This window comes from Cavia porcellus, unplaced genomic scaffold (genome assembly GCF_034190915.1).
Source record: "Cavia porcellus strain 051 isolate PalLab524CR breed Dunkin Hartley unplaced genomic scaffold, mCavPor4.1 scaffold_12, whole genome shotgun sequence".
NCBI classification, from domain to species: Eukaryota; Metazoa; Chordata; class Mammalia; order Rodentia; family Caviidae; genus Cavia; species Cavia porcellus.
Window position 1 is genome coordinate 2,325,881 of NW_026947495.1, and position 15,994 is coordinate 2,341,874.

At 45.5% G+C, this 15,994-nt stretch overlaps 1 protein-coding gene and 1 long non-coding RNA gene across 5 annotated transcripts in view; one reads left to right on the plus strand and one right to left on the minus strand.

The window, feature by feature from the left end:
• The window catches only part of LOC134478248 (uncharacterized), a 40,185-nt gene extending 37,335 nt beyond the window's left edge, over positions 1–2,850 (minus strand). The window contains exon 1 of the long non-coding RNA XR_010050738.1: positions 2,695–2,850. This is a non-coding gene — a long non-coding RNA (uncharacterized LOC134478248). The remainder of the gene's footprint in view (positions 1–2,694) is intronic.
• Positions 2,851–2,857: 7 nt separating this feature from the next.
• Slc39a11 (solute carrier family 39 member 11) overlaps positions 2,858–15,994 on the plus strand; it is a 379,584-nt gene continuing 366,447 nt past the window's right edge. For 2 of the 4 annotated variants that reach the window (XM_003478772.5, XM_013142577.3), the window contains exons 1-3: positions 2,859–3,006; positions 6,180–6,298; positions 8,686–8,724. In XM_003478772.5, the coding sequence (XP_003478820.2) occupies positions 6,191–6,298; positions 8,686–8,724 (147 nt within the window). In that variant the 5' untranslated portion in view covers positions 2,859–3,006; positions 6,180–6,190. Of the gene's footprint in view, positions 3,007–6,179; positions 6,299–8,685; positions 8,725–15,994 lie in introns of all 4 variants that reach the window. The other 2 variants (XM_063258751.1, XM_063258748.1) reach the window with 2 other exon arrangements.

Consider the following 15,994-nt stretch of genomic DNA (forward strand, 5'->3'; position numbering starts at 1 on the left):
GGTCACAGTGACCGGGGAGAGCACAGCCTCATTCCCTGGTTGGGGAATGAGGGGATGGGGAGACTGAGGCTGGAGTGGTGGGAGAATCTGTCCAAGGAAACTCAGATGTCACTTCTTCTATATGGTCAGATTCTGAAGCTGGATCTCAATGATGGCTTTACCTCTTTCTGGGGAGGAGGGTAGGAGGGAGAGAGGGAGAAAAGGAGAGGGAGATGGTGATAGGGAGAGAGAGACACGAGAGAGAGAGAGAGAGAGAGAGAGAGAGAGAGAGAGAGAGAGAGAGAGGCAAAGGTGGGGTCATTGAGGACTGGGCTTCTCTGTGGAGGCTCTACCCTTTTTGTGAAGCTGCTGGCTAATTCCCTCCTTACTCCACTCCAGTCTTTCAGGAAAGGCTGCTGGTGACAGATCGGGTGACAGTGATTCCTCTGGAAAGGACCACTGACCATTCTGCTTCCATACGTGTCAGCATCAGTCTCAGGGCCCTTGCCACTTGGGAAGGAGCCCTTGAAGCTATAAAGCACCTGGCCCACTTTTGTCCACCACTGCTCTGTTCTGTTCATGCACACAGCACCTCTCTCTCAACTGATGAGCGCTTCAGGACAAATCTGTCCCCATAGGAGAGCCAGGGATGGGATGGGGAATGTAACTTTAAGGAAATATTTGCTTCCTGCCAGGCCTACAGCACATGAGGAAGTGTTCGGAAGGCCCCAGCAGTTGGCATGTTTAAAGGGTGTGTGTAGATGGGTTGTATTCAGAAGGATCGCTGACGGCTGGATTGTCTCTTGGTGAGCTGGCTCTCTGGCATTTGGAGTCTGTGTGGCTTAGGGGAAAGGAGATCCTCCTTTGAACAGGATGGTACTGGGCCTCATCCTCTGAGCCCTGAACTGGAAGGACATTGTCCCTAGAGACAGCTAGGCTTGGCTTCCCACAGTGCCCTGCCAGACTCAATTTCCTTATCTATAAAGTGAAGATAACCATAACCCCTTTTAAAATTGTTGTGAATTGTAAATAAGGAGATGATATAAAGGTAGAGAGTGGGGCCCAGGTTGTGTACTCAGCAAATGTTAAATGTCCTCCTGTCACCCTGCCACCCTGCCTTGGAGCCAACTGAGTGTGGACTGAAACCTCCAAAAACTGTAAGAAATAAACCTTTCCTTTCCCAACTTCGGTCATCAGGTATTTTGTCTCAGCGACCAGTAAAAGTAACTAAGACACCTCCCCACCCTCCCCACACCCAACTTACCCCTGTACCTCCTCCCAGGGTGTTTAGGGGATAGGCTATGATATGAACTGCTGTGCTGGCTGGGGTGCTTAGTGAGGAGAAGGGTCAAACCCTAGGTCTGTGTGGCTGCAGTAGCGACAAGAGAGCCTACACTGTGGAAGGAGTCCTTAGGATCCAGATAAAGTTCTGTGCACCTCTGAGGATGGCGACCCTTTTCTAACCAGCGCTGAGACAGGTGGGAAATGAGCTCAGGGCAGGGTGCAGGGCAGATGGTATTAAAGTTGGCCTGGAGGGACTGGGGGAGAGGGGGGGCTTAGATTTGGGGAAGTGGGAGGTGAAGGGAAATTGAGTAGAAATAATATCTGGGGATGTATCTGTTGGTGCCAGAGAGGGAAGACTGTAGTAGTTGTGCAGCCCTGCTTGGTTGAAGGACGTGAGGAGAAAAAAGAAATCTAAGAAAGTATAAGTGCTGTTGTAACTCCAAAAAGCTTGAATTGCAGATGGGGAAGTTTGAACTTTATGCAAAGAGACTAGGCGCTACTGAAAATCTATAAGCAAGACCAGAGTTTGCTGTGCCTTAGGCAGGTCAGTCTGGTGCACAGAACAGGGTTGGGTGGCAGGAGGTGATCACTAGAATGGAGGCCAGAGGTCAAGAGGCAGAATTCCCACAGGGCCAACAAGAAAAGATGGGGTGGGAGGAGTATTTGGTTAACTCTTCACAAATTTTTTTGGTCTGCTTTTCATTATGAAAAATTTAAACACTTAGGACAGAAGGATTTGAAGGCATCCTAAGGAAAATTTAATGAATCCTTTTGTGTCTCTTCCTTGGCTTCCGCAGTGATAAATTGGGCCAATTTGGTTTAATCTCTAGTCCATACACGTTTCCCTTCCACAGTATTTTGTGGCAAGTCCAAGACACAAAATCATTTCATGGCTTCTGTAGTGCGCAGGAGGGGCAGTGTTTCTGGGGCCACACTGATGGGCTGTGCCACCTCGGTGTGGTTTGCTGGTCACATAACAACAACATCATCACCACTACCACCACCAACGCCTTCAGCATAGGTCTGTTCCAGAGATGGCATAGGACATCCTCATATTAAAGTAAATTACTTGTTGTTTATTTGAAATTCGAATTTAACCAAGGATCCTATGTGTATTTTGTTTTGATTTGGTTACATCTCACCATCCTCCCACCCTAGTCTTCTCATGGAAGCCAGAGGGAGCAAAGCCCTTGTCCCAGGGCAGTGGCTCTCGAGGGTGGCCCTGGGACAGTATCCACAAGGCTGCGTCCAAAAGAGAAAACCCCAGACGCAGCTAGAGTGACACTGCACCCTGGGTTTGACATCTTCTGGGTGATTCTGATGGACGATGTGGTTCGAGGACCACTGACCCAGAGAATGATGTGCTACTCCCCCATCTGCTCCTCACTCACGCCACGCTCACCAGATACGGAGCAACACCAGGGACCTCACCTAGGGCTCTCTGGGCGTCTGCGCCCTCTCCAAGACCGCCCGCCCAGGCTCTCCGGCTGCGCTCAGACAGCTCCGCGCTCCGCCTCAGGGATCTGCTCCGCCCGCTCCGGTCCGTTCCCGACCCGGCGGAAGGCTGTGAACCAGAGAATTAATTCTTCCGGCGGGCTTTTCCAGGAGCGGCGGGGCGGGGCCTGGCGGCAGAACGGCCACGTGCGTCAGGGGGAAGCAGGAAGTGACTGCCGGAGTGGAGCCGTTGGAGCGAGCCGAGCGGGGGCTGATGGAAGTGGAGTGGGGGCTGCAGAGGGCACCCCAGTGAGTCGGCTTTTCTCTCCTTCAGCGCCCGCGATTGGGCCCGAGGCCCGGGGTCTGGGCCGTCAGGACAGGAGTGTGGGACTTAAGGGCAGCACCTGGAGCTGGGCGAGGGGTGGCCCTGGGGAGACGAGGGAAGGGGGCTGGAGGGAGGGGAGGCTGGAGGCTTTGGCAGGTGGCAGCGGAGGGGGAAACCCCCTTCCAGCCTCTCCCCTCCAAGGAGACTGCCCGCAATGAGGTGCGGCCTTCTACAGTCCTCAGCCGTGATCCTCCTCATTCATTGCTTCCTGGTGGGTGTGTGGGGATCCCGGATCCCTGAGAGCAGAGGTGGCTACTACAGCTAGCAGCCCAGTGGCTCCTCCTACTGGCTCTGAAATTTGACCGGGAACCTGTGTAACCTTCAGCAGGCTTGGGTGAGGCCTGAGACTCTGCTTGTCTAACCTCTGCTGCTTCTCCGACCACACTTGGAGCAGCAAGGTATCAAGAGAACTTTCCCGCTGTCGCAGCCACCCAAACCTGAGTCTTCCTTGGCTTCCTCTGGTGTGAGCGGCAACTGTGCATGCAGGTTCACCAAGGCCTGGGCAGCCCAGGCGTTGTTTCTACTTCTTGCAACTTCGCTGATGTTTGCAGCTGACTCTTAGAAGCAGAGCCACAGGTGTGAAAAGGGGAGGAAAATATAGAGAGGAGACTGCAGGAATGCCTCCCAGGCGTCTGTAGCAGAATGTGTCTGCACCTGGGGGTGGTGCTGGCTTCTTTGAAGTTGGTGAGGGCTGAAGGAGCTTCTTACCTGCTAACTCCTCAGGGCTGATGGTGTGAATATCCAGTTAATGAGGATGTCTGAGCCCCACACTGTGAATGACTTTGGAGGTAACAGTGCTGGCACACCACACCCGTATGGGGCTACTGTTCTTTACTAGCTGTACCAGTCCCCTGCAGGGCAGGATGACTTACTATCTAGGCTCGTAGTCTTGTAGACATCATTTCAGTTTCAGAAAAGTTGCCTTCCATGCTTTCTTGTGCATTAGAATCCCCCACGGAATTAGGTAAGATGCAGATGTAGTCTTCAGAGTCAGAGTCTGGCTTGGGACCTGAGATCTGTGTTCCCTAGGTGGCCCTCAAAAAGGATCAGGTTTGGCCCCTGCACCACTCTTTGAGGAGTGAGGCTTTCTGACAGCAAATAGGAGACAATTTTCCAAGGGATGCTGGATTGACAGTGGCCCTGACAAATTCAGGATGGCAGGGACGTGACCTTATCCCCCTCTTCACTTCTCAGGATGCTCAAGTGTAAGTGGGGATGGTTTAGAGGAGCATTTTCCTGTTCCCTCCTGTGTGATCACTAGCTCACAAAATCCACTTTGACTTTGGTTAGTTGTCAAACGAGTTGTTTGTTTTGTTCTGTAGCTGTTAAAAGGGGCCAGGGGAACTAAAGGTATTTTGTATTGTGATCCATCTTGAATGATAAATCATAGGAGGATAGCTCTATGTCTTAGTAAATGTTGGAATTTCATCCACAAGCAGCTAGAAATAAACAATTGGGGTATCTTGAACCAGGTATCTTGGTTAAAAAAACACAAACCACTCTTTTAGAGTATTTTAAAAAGATGACAATTGTAAATAGAACAGCTCCCCAAAAATTATCTTTTTCATTAATTAGTGTAGTCTCCATCCTGAGTTCTGTTGGACTATGGGGACCACGGTCTGAACAAATCATCTTTGTCTCAGAGGTTTCCTAACAGCAGAGCCGTGTCTCACCTGGGTTTATCTTGGTTTGTCTGAGATCATAGCCTTTCCTAGGTTGGAAGTTGGCCATGTTGCTGAACCGTTGGGTGTAAGGGCCCCTGTCACCCACTGCCACAGTTTCCAGGATCGACAGGGACAGCACATTGACTCTTGGTCTGTAGTCTCAGGGTAGCTGGCTCCTTAGTACTAAGGCTGGGCAAGACTGAACCCCTTGTGGTTGTGTCCAGCTCTGTGGGTGATAAGAAGCCAGTGGGAGCTGAATGAAGCCTTTGACGCAAGCCCCTGAGCACTAGGGACCAGAGCACAGAGCTGTTCAACCCGTGAGCTCCTTTGGCCTATAACTTTCCACGGGGAAAGGTCTGGTTCCTTGTCATTTCAGAACGAGAACTTAAGCGCAAGAGGTTTTGGGCCCCATAAGAGGGAAGAGTGCTTACCTTCCTTCTCTTGGTGGGCAGTGGTGTGACTCCAGTTTCAGCAGCAGCATGCTGGGTTACCCTAGGGAAATGCTGCTTCTGCGTCTGTTTCCTTGTCTTTTCCAACTGTCCTGTCCAGGTAAGCTGGCCTTTTCCAATTCAGCAAGTATTTTTCAGAAACCACAAAACCCTATTTCAGAGGGTTGTGCAAAGGTATCACCCTTGTTCTCTAGCACCTAAGGTCGTGAAGACCAAGGAAGCTCACTCAGAGCCACTGCCCAGTAAGGGGATCAGGAACGACTTTGTCACGAAGTTGGCAGCAAGTGAGCTGCAGGGGATGGTCTGAGCTCTAATGGTGGCTGTGTGGGAGGAAAGTGCTCCAGAAAGGAACCGTTTGAACAGAGGCCTGGAGAAAGGACAGGCTGGAGATTCTTCAAGATGCCATAAAGAATTTGGTTGCGCTGGATGACTGTGCAGAGTGTAACAGGCATGGGCTTGACGAGTCTATGGGGGAATGGAAGGTCATTGGGTGGAATTTCCCCTGTAACAGTTCAGGGATTGAGAGCTCTGATTAAGAATTAGATGGAGAAGTTTAAAGGGAACCTGAGCTAGTTACTTGTCTCTGGAGGAGAGAACAAATGATGGGCAGGGGCAGGTGAAATCTTCAGGATGAGCCTGAGATAAGCCCCTGGATGTGTCAGATCTTGGAACCCTTCCTCCTGGCCACACTACCAGCAGTCTTTGTACTTCTCTGGAACTAGCTCTCAATGTTGCAGCATCTTGTGAGGCTCCCTGCATGTCCCATACTGCTTTTTAGAGTTAGATACTTCTCAGTGTTGGGATGCAACACTGTAACACACTGTAACCTGTGTGCTGGGCTGTTGAGGGCCCTTGGGTTGGTATGGCAGAAGGGTGCATGCCACCACTCCAGATAGAGACAACTTAAACGGGAGTAGGACACAGAAGAACAAGTGTCACCAAAAGGGACCTGTGGTGGCTGACCCTTTGCTCCTCTGCACACAGCTATATCCATCATGCTGCAAGGCCACAGCACTGTGTTCCAGGCCTTGCTGGGGACCTTCTTCACCTGGGGGATGACGGCAGCTGGGGCAGCCCTCGTGTTCGTATTCTCTAGTGGACAGGTGAGTTGCCTTGCTTTGGTTCTGCTGGTTAGTAGGCTCTTTTATGACCCTGCCTGCCTGTGCAGGGTGGTTAAGTTTCCCTCTGTCTTCTTATTTTGTGCCCAGCTCCCTCCCCAGCCAGGAGAACAGGTACAGACACCATGCATTATCTTCTTTCCTGCCTCTGACAGCCTAGTTTGAAGGGTTTGGGGGTGAGGAACCCAACCTGACGTGTAGCTTCCATCTCTTTTCTTTTGGGTCTGGAGTAGGGGACACTATGAAGATTGAATTTCAGATACAGCTGTCCTCCCCTGTGGCCTTGGCTTAGCTGGGATGATTAAAGAGACCTTGGGGGAAGCAAAGGATCTGCTGCCTTTCTCTTTTATCCCAGTCCTAGGACTTTGTATTCCTTTCCCTCGGATAACAGGCCACCTGCCCATGTCTCTGCAGAACCCACATTTCTCAATGCCATGCCCAGGTATCTTCACCTTTGGGATGAATATAGGTGGCTGCCTTCCCATGCTCCCCCATACGCAACACCTCCCACCCCATGCCCCTGTGTCTTCCATGTATCCTATAGGCTCAGACCCTCTCTGCATCCTTGCTCACTCTTAGGCCCCTGCAGACTAGCCCCAAACCCTTTATACACCCCTCAGCTCTCTCTTCTCCATGCCCCAGACCCCTAAGTCCGTATGCCTCTTCTATATACCCAACCCAGCCTCCCTGCACAGTATACACCTGCACAGCCCACACCCACGTCTCTTGCCTAAAGACTTTCCTCAAGCCTGGCCTCCCCCAACCCCAGACTCAGAACCTCCCATGGTGTCTTGACAGAATGCACATGAGGTATCTTAAGATCTATTTAAACTTACTGTGAGACTGATCTAGAAACAGGCACATTAGGAAGTTGGCAGGTCAGGCCCTCTTGTGTTAGGGACCAGTCCAGCCGGTATTGATTTCAGCAATAAGATCTTGCTTCCTACACTGCCTCCCAACCTCCTGGGGGAGGCTTGGAACCAAGCCATCAGAGACATGGAACACAAATCGCACAAGCTGGAATCACTGGGTCCAAGACACTTACAGATGGCAATTTCATAGAAATAGAAAGTGGAGTGGTAGGTGACAGGGCTTGGTGAGGAGGAATGATGCAGAGTTCTTGATAGAAAAGAACTGTGAACATAGATGGTGTATTTCTCTTAGTGTAATGCCCTCAAGGCTCAGCCATGGTGTCCCACATGCCAGTTTCTTTTTCTTTTTTTTTTTCTGGTACTAGGGATCAAACTCACAACCTCATGCTTGCCAGGCAGATGCTTCTGCCGCTGAGCTAAATCCCCAGCCCCTCTTTTTTTTTTTTTTTTTTTTTAAAGGCCGAGGAATATTCCATTGTACGTGCATACCATGTTTTGTGTATCCACTCATCTATGGATGGGCACAAACCTCTTGTTACTAGGATAGAAGACTTGTACAGAAAAGTGCACATTTTATAAGCTCACAGCTGATCACTTTTCATAAATAACATGAAACTGTGCCCAGATCAAGTACCAGCCTCTTACAGCCCCTTCATGTCTCCTTCCAGACTGCCCCCTCTCCCCACCACCTCCACTCCACAGGTATGTCTCACAGCATGCGTGGTTTTTCCTAGTTTGGTGTTTTATTTAAATGGACTAATCTTTATACAGTAGGCGCTGGTCCATGTGTGTGTGAGTTCATTCTGTTTGTTTCCCAGTTTGCTTTATGTCCTGGCCTATTTTATATATATAGTTATAAATGCACACAGTGTATGCAAACGTTTTCTCATTGTCCTGTGATCTTCTGTTGTATGAATGTATCCTAACTGCTGTATCTGTTCTTCATCTGGGGAATTTGACAGTTTTTGGTTTTGGTGTCTCACATGCCGTACTGCTGTGAACGTTTTTGCAAATGTGTGTGGTGAGTGTGAGTGTGTGTTTTGTTAGTTATTACTCAGGAGTAGCAGGAGGTGCAGTCACTTGTCTCCGGTGCCATCTAAAAGTTTTCTAGCGCGGTCATGCTGGTTTGTACCCTGATGTATGAGAGGGGCTGTTGTTTGCCTGTATCTCCCTGACCTTTGGTAATTTCCATTTCTTAGAGCGGCTACTTACTGAAGTTCATAGTGGTGATTTGCAGGGGGAGCTGAATAAGAAACCTTCTGTGGGCCTTTGTACCCCTGCCGCTACAGGATGGGATACTTCTGACCAGTTCTGGGAGGGATGGGACATTTTAAAATTTCTTTTCCCTTGGTTCATGGCCTGTTTTGTAAACTCAGGAGGTCCCAGCTAAGGAGTGGACTTGTGGCTCTCTTGGGATTCAGTGGACCAGTTGCTCTCTTGGCCTGGGGCACATCATGCTGCTGTCCCCCAAAAACTGAAGCACCTTCTTTTCGTTTTCAGAGGCGGATCTTGGATGGAAGCCTTGGTTTTGCCGCAGGGGTAAGTTGCATTTAGAAGTGTCAGTGGAGATACATTTATTTTGAAGTGTAATCTAGATACAACTCTGGATTCTCCCAAGTGCTTGTGGTTTCCCATATTCATTTCCCAGCTTATCGAATGCCTGCTTCTCCTTAGATGGTGAAAGAGGAAGCTTGTGGGTAGCTGCCTCAGGACCCAGCAAGGGCCTGGGGGATACACAGCATGAATTAAATATTACTCCCTCCCCTCTTGTTTCTTTCCTTCTTTCTTTCTTTCTTTTTTTTTTTGGTTCCAGGGATTGAACTCAGGACTGCGCTCTTGCAAGGGCGTTTATGCCGCTGAGCTAAATCCCCGGCCTTCCTCTTGTTTCTTACTAAAGGACTTTTTATTATAGGCATTTTCAAACATGTAAAAAAACTGGAAACCTATGTACATCTCAGGTACCCACCCCCCAGCTTAAATCAGGATTCACATTTTGCTAATCTCATTTCATTTGTCTTATTCCAGGCTTCTGGGAAATTGGAGTATTTTGTACCATTGAATTCGATATGTAATTTTGCCTGTAACTTCAGTGTACATCTTTAACTGAATGACTTAAAAAAAATGAGAATCACCAATATTGTTACTACATTTACTAAAATTAACAGTAATTTCTTATTGAAAACCAATACTTTAGTCTATGTTCAAGTTTCCTTTTTTTCCCCAAAAGTGTCTTTTAAGATTGTTTTGGTAGAATTGGGATCCAAACAAAATTTTCATGCTGAATTTGTTGCCTTTTAAGTCTTATTTTTCAGTGGTCCCATTTTTTTCAAGATAGTAATTTGTTGGTAAAACTGGGTTTGTCATTTGTTTCCAGGATGTTGGGAGTTTGGCCTACTGCTTGCTTGTGTCATATAACTTTATCCTGAGTCCCCTCTGTCTCCTGTAAACTTGGAGTCAGACCTGGGCTTGATTAATTCAGATGTCATTATAAATCTGTCACAGTGATGCTGTGTATTCCTGTCATTTTGGTGATATTGAAAGGCACGTAATACATGATTTTTCCTTTTAGTTGATAGAAGTTTGATTCCTTTGTGCTGTCTTATAGGCCTATGACTGGAAAATCTTTTTGAAGGGGGTACCTCGCTGAGGTCATCCCCATGGGCAGCTATCAGACGAGGGCCTATCTTGGAGAACACGGAGGCTTTGCAGCCTGACCCATCTGTGCTGATGGCTAGAGTTAATCAGTGTCTAGGTCCTAGCTTTCTGGGTTGTTTTACTTTCTCACAGCTGGAATGCAGTATCTGACACCAACTGAAAAGAAGAGAAGTTTATTTTGGCTTGCGTTTTGGAAGTTTCAGGCTTTGCATGGGTGGCAGCGTGGTGGAAGGGCCTGGGTGGAGGAAGGCTTCTCTCCTCAAGTCCAGCAGGAAGTAGTGCATCAAGGGAGGAATTAGCAAGGGTGAAGTACCCTTCTGGACTGCATCTGCAGTGACCTGAGACTTCCAGCCAGGCCTTACCTCCTACCAGCAAGTCAGCTACTATGGCCTTTCAGAACTTGAGACACCTTCCAGACACTTGAGGTTTTAGATCGAAGCCATCACACCTGTGTTTTCTTCCTAGTGCTGCTGTATCTAAGGATGCCCCAGAAGTAGTCCTCTTTTCCTCCCTTTCCTTGGACAGATTCCTTCTCTCCCAAAAGAGAAAGGCTGTCTCTTGTTACCTTGTCTCTAGCTAGCAGCATCTCCAAGCTTGAATGGAGGGCTCGTTGGTACTTTGGTGTTGGTGTGGGGAAATAAGGGGAAGAACCCTAATTACTAAGCACTGGATGTAGATCCTTTAGCAATGTAGCTACTATCCTTATTTTTAAAGATGACTCTAATCAGATTGTCAGTGGTGAGATCCTTAAAGTAATTTTCCATGAGTGACTACTTTGGGATCTGGAGCTGGTAACTTAATAAAAGTTGAAAGGACAGAATGACAATATTAGAACACTTCATTTTCCTCTTTCTCCCACCTTTCATTTTCACAAACATATTTTGTTTTCTTATGTTTATAAAGAGAAAAGAACCCAAAGAAAAATAGTTAACCTGACTTATTCTAATAATGTCTACTTAATAATTATTAAGAAGTGTGTGAAAGAATTAAAAAGTAAGAAAGGCCCACCCATTAACATAAGCATTTCTAAGAGTATTTAACTTTTTATTTATTTATTTATTTTTGGTACTGGGGATGAAACTTATGACCTCATGCTTGCCACGCAGGCATTTATGCCACTGAGCTAAATCTCCAGCCGAGTATTTAACTTTTTAATGCTTAATAATTATATGAAGTATTATTAGTGGTTGCTATGTCTTCTGTATTATAATTGTAATAATAAGGCATTCCAGGAAATCATTTTTCAAGCATAGAGCCTTATACTACAGGAAACTTTAAAAAATTAAATTGCAGTATGTATAGATATTCATATGGCAAAGAAATATGATGATGCAATTAATTATACATTTTACAGTATAAAATATAATTTTCTTTAGGCTAGAATTCTGAAATTAAAACACAAGTCAAGAACAAAACAAGAATGAAATAAATTACTGGCTTCAATGAATAATTTGCTTCCAATGGGTCTTTTTGTGTGTGTATTTAGGTGGAATATAACATGGACATGAGCCTGCATAAGACAGAGACACCCTGCATAGTTTATATACTGTATTTTTAACAGGATAATTATGGGAATAAAATGTATATGTTACTTAGATCTTGAATTTAAAGGCTGCTAAAATAGTTTGTTTCTGTTTTTTGTTTGTCTTTGCAGTCCTGGGGATCAAACTCAGGGCCCTGTATATGCTAAGCAAGTACTGTATCTCTGAAGTTATACCAGGGCCCTGCTGAAACAGTTTTATTTAAACAAATTAGTATCTGTGCACTGTAAGACAGAAACATTTTAAATGTCCACTCATAAATGATTGGTGAAGTATCTTGTTTTTCAGCATTCCTGCAAGAGGTACATAGATGTGAAGATCAAAGAACCCTATTCTTTGGTGTCTTTCTGCTTCTGGCCAGACATGTGGGTTTCTTGTTCAGAGTTTGTTTTTATCAGTCAATACTATTTCAGGATTCAGATACAAATGATAAAAAAAAGCAAACCAGTGAAAAGAGATAAAGTGTAAGTCGTTAGGACCTATAAGAACGAATTCTGAAGCATCAAAGCATGAACATGTAAGATGCACTTTCTTTAAAACTTCCATGACACCGTAGATTAGCATGTTTACTTAACTATGGGGATTTGAAATAGTTTTACATAGTTGGTAGGTAAAAAGGATTCTAGAAGTTATGTGTGTATATTTATCAGAAAATAAGTCTCATGGGAAGCAGTTTTTCCCCCAGGGCACAGTTGTGATTTTCGGTTGTCTCAGCTGTGTCTAGTGGGTAGAGGCCTGTGATGCACAGGACAGGATGCTTCAGAAGCAAAGAATGCACAAGGTGTCAGAAGTGTTGAGACCCAGAAGTCTTGGTCTAATTGCAGTTTGGTGTCATCACCTATAGCTACCATGTGAGGTTTTAAATTTTCAGATATAATGTTGAAGAAACACAAAGTTTCCTTTCCTATCCTTTTGGCTTCCCAGAGATCACTGCTATGTCCCCCAAGCATGTGTCTTTGAAGAATGTTGTTTCCTTATATACATACGAAGTATAAGAACAGGCAAGATATGATGGTGCCAGATCTCCTAAAGACATTGCTTCCTGTTAGTCAGCTTTCTGTTACTGTGACAAAATACCTGAGAGTTTAATGGAGGAAGGGTTCTTTTTGGCTTGGCGTCTCAGAGATTTCTGACCATGGCTGGCTCCATTGATTTTGAGAACAATGATGGCAGAGGAAAGCTGCATGCCTCATGGCTGTCAGAAAGCATAGTGAGAAAGCCAGAGAAGAAAGTCAGGGGTCAGGTGGATTCCCTAAGGTCAGTTCCCATCATCCACATCTCTTTAAGTAGGCCCCACTTCTATCTCCTTCACCTTCCAGTAAGCCATAAGCTTACAGTCTCAACAGTGGATTGCTCCACTTGATGAAGTCACTTCTTCAAAAGCCCATCAGCCAGCAGTGTTAAACTTTAGAGGACATTTCAAATCCAAATCATAACACTTCTGTAATCCAGCACTGAATGCTGTGAGTGAATATCTGGAAGAAGAAAACTGGCGCTGAATTGATTGACCAGGTCTCTGGTGCTCCTAACCTGTTTTTCCAGTCTTCTGTGCTGACGTTTGTGTGTGTGTATTGTATGTGCACTGCAATATATAATGCTACAGTGACGGGCTTACACAAGATATAATTGTTTCTCAAAGTGAGTGTTCCAGTAAGAGTGATTCCTGGGATACAGGACATGTATATTTTAAACATATTAAGGAATATATTCACAGGTTATTATTTTCTCATTAGCAGGGTCTTGAAAGTATGAATCAGTTCCCCTTAAATGATTCCAATTGGAATCTCTTTATTTTTCTCCAAATTCTTTAAGTCACTCTCCAAGTCAGTAATTGTCTTTTTTGCTCTGGTTCTGATGTTGATTTGTATCTAAATCAGGAGTAAAACTACTAGGGAGAACTGCTACCATTAAGAAGAAAAAAAAAAGATAGTCATTATTGCTTGTTAGATTCCTAGAATGATATATAGAATAGAATAATTATTACTAGAATAATTAAATCTGGAAAAGACTCGAGATGATTATAATGCCTAGTACTTATTAAGCCCTTATTATGTTCAAGGTGCTTACCAAGCGACCATCTAGTTTAATTTTCACGACATTTCTATGAAGGTTACACTAGGCATGTATATAATTCTCTCCCACTTTGCATGCACAGTGAAAGTAAATGAACTATTCAGTATCATTCTGAACATTGGAACCAGTCTCATAGACGATCTCCTATCCTTAAACCACAATGACTCAGTGACACGTTTACACAACATATCTGGTCCAACTGCTTCTCTTTACAGCCAAGAAGCAAGTGGGCATGTAAATGACTTATACAGAATTGAAAATTGCTAGATAGCAGCAGAGCTGGACCAAACCTGGGTGTGCTAGTATGGAGCTGCGTGACCTTGGGCAAGCTTCTTAGTCTTCCTGAACCTTAACTCACTCTTGATGAGTGACGTCATCGATTTCTGGGTTTAAGGAGAGCTTCTTGGCTGTGCATGCCGAAAGGGGTGAGCCTCAGCCTCAGTGGTCATGTAGTTTCTCATTTTAAGGCAGCTGTGAAGTGTTTCTCTTAGGTTTTGTTTCACTGGGCTCACTCAGGATAACACTCAGTGGTAAACTTCAATGTGTAATTTGATACCTTTGCATTTGAGGAGAAAGAAATCACATTCCTGAAAGATGTCTGAATGAGTTGGGGAGGGCTGAAATATGGAGGTTGCATTCTCTTTGTTCTGGATGGCATGTCTCTTTGGTGAAGCTTGAACCAAGTAGAGCTCTGTACATCAGTGCACATTCTCTCTCAAGGAGCAGCGCTCATGTGGAATAAATGTGATCATGAAACTGCAGAAGAGAAAGTGTGTTGCTCAAAAAGCTTCCTTTTAAGGGATGAAAGGCAATGTACTGCCATAGGGAACTGGTTTCTTATGACCCAACAATTGTTTGGGAGGCAATTTTGGTCGAGTCCACTTTTATGCACCACGTGGTAAATCATGTTTTCTCCAAATAACCGGCTCCCCATGGAAAGTTAATGAATCCCCAGCCATGGCTTGTGAATCTGGAGGGATGCTGGTAGCTAGCTGTTTCCATTTCCATGGAGAACTGGTGGGAGGAATAGACTTAACTGATAGCACACAGAACTCAGGGAGCAGATTTCAACCAGGGCCGCTGGAAAGGTTTATTGTAGAGTAAATACGACAGAGTGAAGTTCAAGGGCAGGGAGCGGGCACCGCACTAGAGCTCTAGGAATCCTTGCATTTACAATTTTTGGCCCTGTAGACCCTGGATTAGGAAATAATTGCAGCTCCCTCTTTTCCTTCTTTTGAGAGGTAGGGAAGCCTGATATGTCCCAGTGCAGATGTCTTATGTAATCGGGAAGGTGAGGTCTTTTACTGAGTACCAGTGCAGTTCTTGATGTTGAGGGGAAAGGGGGACAGTGAGAGGATGGGAAGATAAAGGAGACGAAAGCTGAGGTCACATGGAGCCCTCTGGATGGGGGAAAAGGAACTGCTCAACCACTGTAGCATGTTTATTTATACACTCAGGAGGTTGATACCAGTTTCAACCCCTTTGCCCAGCGACTTGTTTGCTTGGCTGACCAGGCCACCTTGCGTTTTTGGAGCTAAAACACTTTGTTTATGTGGCTCACTTTGGTCTCTTCATGTTTCCAGGGGTGGCCTTGCTTTAGCCCCACACATGTGATTGATCTCCTTCTTTAGCCACTTCCTTCAATATGTCACAATGGAGATGTCTCATGTCATTGGGAAGGTGAAGTCTTTAGACTGCACTAAGATGGGGTGGCCTTGGGCAAAGGGCTACAAAATGATGTGGGAGAAAGGAGTAGGCTCATGGACTCAGAGGAGGCCCCCAAAGATCTCTTCTGTCTTTCCAAGCTGTGATTGTCTTCCTTCTCAGGCTGGGGAAAATAGGAATTCTGAGGTACACTTGAGGGCTGGAATCCTTCCAAGGATGAGGGAGAGAACTAGAGAGAGCTTTGACTGAGCCAATCTCACCCTTAGCATCACTCTGACCAGACACATTGCCTCAGAAGTTTCAGGGCACATATCCAGTGTGGAGCTTCTCTCTTAAGACTTGCTTTTTAAGGATTTGGAGGATCCAGGGGACCCTATAGCCTGTTAAATTGTACTCTGCAGGTTTTCACATTCTGCACTGGAAGAAATAACCAGGGAGATGATGCTTATCTACGAAGGTATAAAGGCTGCCCTTAGTTGAACATGCAGCAAAGGGGCAGGAAGTGTATCAGTGTTGGTTTTTTTTTTTAAATTTTATTTTATTTAAAAGGAAAAAGAGAAAAAAACAAAACAAAACAAAGCGGTGTAAGGGTACAAGTAATACAGAACTACAAAAAAAAAAATAGTAAGAAATCACCAGTTAATAGATTACATATTATCATCTTAGAGATAGTTGCTCAAGTCACAGTACCAAAGCATACAAAGTGGACATTCAAACAGTGAGACTGCAAACAGTTGTGTTCAATGATCCAACCAAAAACATTAATTTGGTCAGCTATTTAACACACCTAAACACACTTGCTGTTGTATCCTTTAGAGCACTTTTTTTCCCTTTCTTTTTTACAACAAAATTTACACATTTTGGGTTTTATTACT